Here is a 5,578-nt window from a genome sequence, read left to right as displayed (position 1 = left end):
GCCGCGGGGCGTTGTGAATGGGCGGCGTCACGCGCCTGGCGCCGGAGAGTCTGCTCCCGGGCTCCGGCTCCAGCCCCACCGCGGCCGGGCCCCGCACGCCGCCGCTGCCAATTCATCACCTGTCAGGGATCGCTCGGGGGTCACGGGCGGAATGGACAGAGCTGTGAGAACAAGACCGAGCGGGGATGCAGGGGGAGAAAGGCGAGCGCGCCCCACGGAGCCAGATGTGCAGGGAGGACCTCTCGCGCTCCCCCTCCCCGTGGCATCTCCCACGCGTGGACCGTGGCCAAGATCGCCGCGTTGAGCTGCTTCTCATTACCGGCCGCGGCCTGGATGGGGTGGGGAGTGCCGGCGGGGCCTGCAAGAGGCGGAACAGGGCTTGAGGAACTGGAAAGCGCCCTCTGTGTGTCTGTCAATGCGGGGACAGCCCAGTGGGTGAGCCAAGGAGGCCAGGATCACCACCTACACACCCCAACCCCCGCCGGAAACCGTTCGCGCCTTTCCACCACCCACGGATCCAGCCCCTCCTGCAGCTGGGACCATAGGAACTTCACAGCCTCAAATGAGAACCCACATAGACATCAATCGCCAGATCTTTCAGTGCTTTTTAGTCACCCCCAAAACGTTCCAACATGACTGTCCCCTCATCAAACGCTCCCCCATCATAATTTTAAAGGTGGCTTCAGCTTGGCCTTGCTGAGATAAGTAGTAACTCAAACGTTTTTTGTTTTGTTTTGTTTTGTTTTAATCATTAACTTATACGGCTTTCTGATCCCCTGCGAAAAGATCTTTAAATGAATGCAAAACTATGCAGCATGCCAATAGAATCGAATTCAACAGGGCCAGGCAGACTGGACTCCAGGAGGCAGCTAAAGAAAGCAACACCAGAAAACTTTCACCATATTTAGCAGTTTTACTACAGCCGGATGCAAAAAAACAATCCTGGGAGAAGGCGCTGCTGGAAGCCGCTGTGGAGCCACATTAGCGTCCAGCCCCAGTCCCGCTGCCGCCCTGGGATCGAGAGGCTGTCATGGATGGTAACACACGCTGTCCTCAGGAAAAGCAGAGGAATGTGTGAGGATCAAAGAGCCTGAGACGTCCGAGAATCATAAATAATAATTTGAGAATCCCAAAGATGTTTGTTTACATTGGCTATTATTGTAAAATAGTCAAAGTACAACATCACGAACCAAAATAATGTCAAAACAAAATCTGTTGTGCTATGGCATGTATGTGACAGAGAACCATGCACCCTAAGCATATTGAAAAACTCCGCAGGGTTGGGGGGGGAGTCTAATGGTAAATCATTTCCAGCCTTGATCATCAGGCAACCTCGATCCTCCCACCTTATGGGGAACACAGACTAAGACAAAGTTAGTTGGCAGGGCCCAGGGAAGGTCTCAGCTGGGTCAAACTTTCAGCCTTCTCCCCCCAGGCTCCAGTGGCTAAATTTTATGGCGCTGACACCCACTGCAGGGCCACCAACTTGGCCTCCTGGGAGAAAAGCCCTAGGGCATGTGGCTGTCACGGGGAGGTCAGCCTGGCCCACCAGTGGAGGAATTAATCATTAATTGAAGGAAAAAATACTGTTGCCCGTTAGAGCTTTGCCTTCAATCTCCTGCTTCCTTCCTCTTTCGTGAATGTAAAGAATGCAGAGATGGAGGAAAAGAGAGTAAGATGTTTTCCAGGGTCTTGTAGTCTGTTTTCTACTCTGATTTATTTCTACTCTGATTTCTATGTGACCATAGTATGATTTTGTGTATGTGTGTGTACTCAAACACACAACCAGAAATACACCGTGGTCTTCAGTCAAGTAGGACTTCTGTGTGAAATAGGCATTTTAGTCAGGAGCAGTGCATTTATTGAGATGGAAAGAGTGAGATCTCAGGATCGAGGGTCGAGCAGATCCCCAGTTGCCTCCAGTACCTGTGTTGAAAAGGTTCAAAAAAAAAAAAAGGAAAAAAAAACCCTGAAAGGTTGCAAATCTCATACATAGCAAAATAATTGTCTAAAGTGTGATGAGGTCGATGAATAGCTAAAGCTTTTGAAATATAAGGTACAGGAATGGGAACCCAGAAGTCAGAGTTGTGCATAATTAATCACACAGACACAAGCCTTTCAAGGGCAGTGTGTGGAAATGGAGCTTCATATGGAGATTGTCCTAGGGATTTCCGATCACAGGACCGTTGTAACAGTCTTGCCAGGTTCTTGAACAGAGTGGTGTCCCTCCCGCCATGATCCTTGGCAGTCAGAGCCAGGGTCGATACGGATTCCAAATGCATTCATCTTACCGATTTGCCAATAGTGCCTCCTGCCTTGCAAAATCCCACATTAAGCCTCTCCTTGAATGCATGCATGGACAGGTTTTTCTTTTCTTTTAACAAAGCTTTTCCTTATCTAAAGAGACGGGACTCACTCTGTACTCGTGGCCTCCAGCAGCACCACTATTCGGCTCCCTCTCCCTCTGCTCCTGCAGGGCTGGCTGTGTTCTGACGCTGTCCCGTGGGCAGCAAGGCACTGTAACATTTTCCCCTGAGGCTTTGATTTTAGGGCTGCTGCAAGCTGCTAGCGTTCGTTGGGGCACTTCCCCGGACTACAATCTTGCATGCATTTAAAATTAAAATCGAGGACACACAGTACCCTGACAAGGGCTAGCGCCGGGAGCCTGCTTACTGTACTCTATTTACCGGCCCAGCTGGGCTCTCGCCGGCCCCGCCCACCTTATAGTGATTGGCTGCAAATGCGGAAGAACCAAGCGTTCGCCCCGCGCCCAGATCAGCCAATAGGAATGCTCACTCAGCCTGACGGACGCGTCGCTTTCCACCAATAGGAGCGAAAGAATGGCCGCTCATGTGGCCTAGGCGAGCGCAAATAAAATCCGCCCCGCCGGGCTCGCGCTTCATTCTGAGCCGAACCCGGTTCCTAGTGCAGCTCTCTCAGTAGGCGGCGGCCTGAGCTCCAGGGCAGCCCGGTTCCCCTTCCTCGCACCGCGATCAGTATGAAAGCTTTCAGTCCGGTGAGGTCCGTTAGGAAAAATAGCCTGTCGGACCACAGCTTGGGCATCTCCCGGAGCAAAACCCCGGTGGACGACCCGATGAGCCTGCTGTACAACATGAACGACTGCTACTCCAAGCTCAAGGAGCTGGTGCCCAGCATCCCCCAGAACAAGAAGGTGAGCAAGATGGAAATACTGCAGCACGTCATCGATTACATCCTGGACCTGCAGATCGCCCTCGACTCGCACCCCACGATCGTTACCTTGCACCACCCGAGACCTGGGCAGAACCAGGCGTCCAGGACGCCGCTGACCACGCTCAACACGGACATCAGCATCCTGTCCTTGCAGGTGAGCCGTGCCCCGATGCCACGCGCCAGCCACCGCTGGGGCTGTCACTCCTAGGTGCATTGTCCAGACGGAGACTTGCCAGGAAGCTAATCCACTTTATTTCCTTAAAAACGTGCTGCTGCAGATTGAGCCGTGCGTGCAATTGCTAGTAAGTTCCAATGTATGAATTAATGCTTGTAGTGTGTGTGGTGGCCTGAACGTGCTTCATGCAACTTGCTGGTGTGTGGAGTACTTTCATGAAAAAAGAGGCCCTTTCTTCCTTAAACACTGTCTTAACATCGCGCCTTTATCCTCTTCCCCTCCAGGCATCCGAATTCCCTTCTGACTTAACGTCAAACGACAGCAAAGCACTCTGTGGCTGAATAAAGGGTGAGTGTTCTCTTGTGCCTCTTAGAGTGGGTTCGTGTGTGTTTTTTGTAATTTGCCTGTGTGAGATCGCTTGCGAGCCGGTAGAATATTTTATTTAGTAAATAATGTGCGTACTTTGCGGTGATATGTGTGTTCTGTCGTCTTACCAGACAAGAAGGGGCTTGTATCTCTGGTTGCTCAAGATTCTAGCACGTTCCCCCAGGAACTTAGTACTAAGGTGGCCCAGGGGTGGGTGGGTGTGTGTGTGTGTGTGTGTGTGTGTGTGTGTGTGTGTGTGTGTGTGTGTGTGTGTGTGTGTGTGTGTGTTTAGCTTTTGTAGCAAACGTAATGCCTGGGCTGGCTGCTGTTTATTTCCCTGGTACTATGAGGTGCTAACCTCTGCTGTAATTAATCTTATCACCACAAATTCCATAGCGATCCTCCCTCCCTGAAAGCACAGTCCTGTGATTCTCCTGTTGGCTGGAGACCCCTGTGCTTTAGCTGCGGGCTTTGGGACCCCAGACTTCCCTATCTGCTCACTGAAGGGCTGTTTCCAATCAAATAATTGCTACAAGCACCAGCCTGGCGCCTGTGAGCACTGCCGCTGGAAATCTAAATACGAGATTGGGTTGGGAAGTTTTTCCCTGGAGTCGCTGTGATTTTCTTGTTTAATTTGCGCTTTGGAGGCCGGGTTTGTGTGCGGCATGTGGACGCCAGGGTTCGCCCCATCCCGAGTGTTTGGTTAAATATTCAAACTGCGGCTTCCTCGGTGGCGCCGGGCTGCCGGCCTCTGCCCTTGGCTTGCGCTCTGCTAAACACGCCTTTCTCTCCCAATCTTTTGCAGGTGTTCATGACTTGTTCTTTCTTCTTTTTCTTTTCTATTTCTTTTGCACAACAACAAAAACAACAAATCCACAGCAGGATCTTTTAAGACGCCGAACTTTTCAAGCATTTCCAGGAGGACAACAAGTTTGAATGGACGTTTTTACAAAAGAAAAATAAGAAGAAAAACCCAAGAATAATCATCTTCCCAGGGTGTTGTCTGACCTGGACTGTGATATTCGTTATTTATGAAAAAGACTTTTAAATGCCCTTTCTGCAGTTGGAAGGTTTTCTTTATATACTATTCCCACCATGGGGAGTTAAAAATCACAAGGAATTGCCCAATCTAAGCAGACTTTGCCTTTTTTCAAAGGTGGAGCGTGAATACCAGAAGGATTCAGTGTTCAGTTACTTAAATGAAGTCTTTGGTCAGAAATTACCTTTTTGACGCAAGCCTACTGAATGCTGTGTATATATTTATATATATATAAATATATATATTGAGTGGAACCTTGTGAACTCTTTAATTAGAGTTTTCTTGTACAGTGGCAGAGATGTGTATTTCTGCATAAAATGTGTAATGATGTACTTATTCATGCTAAACTTTTTATAAAAGTTTAGTTGTAAACTTAACCCTTTTATACAAAATAAATCAAGTGTGTTTATTGACTGCGGATTGCCTGCTTTATTTCAGAGTACCAGTGCTTTGATTTTTATGCTATGTTATAATTATACTGAACTCAAATACAAGTTCAAATTTATGTAGATTGTATCAAGATTATAATAAAATGTGTCTGAAGTAATTCCTGAATTCCGAATGATTTTTAAGATGTCTTGCACGCGCAAGCTGTAGACATTTGTCCTTTTCTCTCTTATCTCTCAATTTAATCCTTTCCTTCGTCTGTACCCACTAAGCATTCATGAGAGTCTCTTATCAGATGGTTGTCAGGGCCGGCAGTTTGGGGCAAAGGGCTCCACTGCTGCGTAGGAGTTGGCTGGGACTGGAAAGACTGGACATGGGAAGTTGTGCGGGTCCCTCAGAAGGGACGGCTTAGTTCTAAA

At 48.9% G+C, this 5,578-nt stretch overlaps 1 protein-coding gene across 3 annotated transcripts; it reads left to right on the top strand.

The window, feature by feature from the left end:
• The first annotated feature begins 2,838 nt into the window (after nt 1-2,838).
• Nucleotides 2,839-5,319, top strand: Id2 (inhibitor of DNA binding 2). Of its 3 annotated transcripts, none has more exons than XM_004644590.2 (3): nt 2,839-3,346; nt 3,652-3,715; nt 4,539-5,319. In XM_004644590.2, exons 1-2 carry the CDS (start codon nt 2,999-3,001, stop codon nt 3,706-3,708), a joined length of 405 nt encoding a protein of 134 aa, XP_004644647.1. In that variant the 5' UTR covers nt 2,839-2,998; the 3' UTR covers nt 3,709-3,715; nt 4,539-5,319. The 3 variants fall into 3 exon arrangements, with proteins under 3 accessions (XP_004644647.1, XP_023560584.1, XP_023560583.1); XM_023704816.1 differs by having other exon boundaries at nt 2,886-3,346; nt 4,616-5,319; XM_023704815.1 differs by having other exon boundaries at nt 2,886-3,346; nt 4,613-5,319.
• Nucleotides 5,320-5,578: the final 259 nt, after the last annotated feature.

The sequence above is a fragment of the Octodon degus genome, unplaced genomic scaffold (genome assembly GCF_000260255.1).
Source record: "Octodon degus isolate 3935 unplaced genomic scaffold, OctDeg1.0 scaffold00204, whole genome shotgun sequence".
NCBI lineage: Eukaryota > Metazoa > Chordata > Mammalia > Rodentia > Octodontidae > Octodon > Octodon degus.
The sequence above is the reverse complement of the archived record's forward strand: the minus strand, read 5'-3'. Positions and strand labels throughout refer to the sequence as shown.

Bases quoted from the DNA above. Each gene is read 5' to 3' on its own strand.
- Id2 (XM_004644590.2), top strand. From the start codon at position 2,999: ATGAAAGCTTTCAGTCCGGTGAGGTCCGTTAGGAAAAATAGCCTGTCG. The intron at 3,347-3,651 runs GTGAGCCGTGCC...CTTCCCCTCCAG, and splicing joins TCAGCATCCTGTCCTTGCAG to GCATCCGAATTCCCTTCTGA.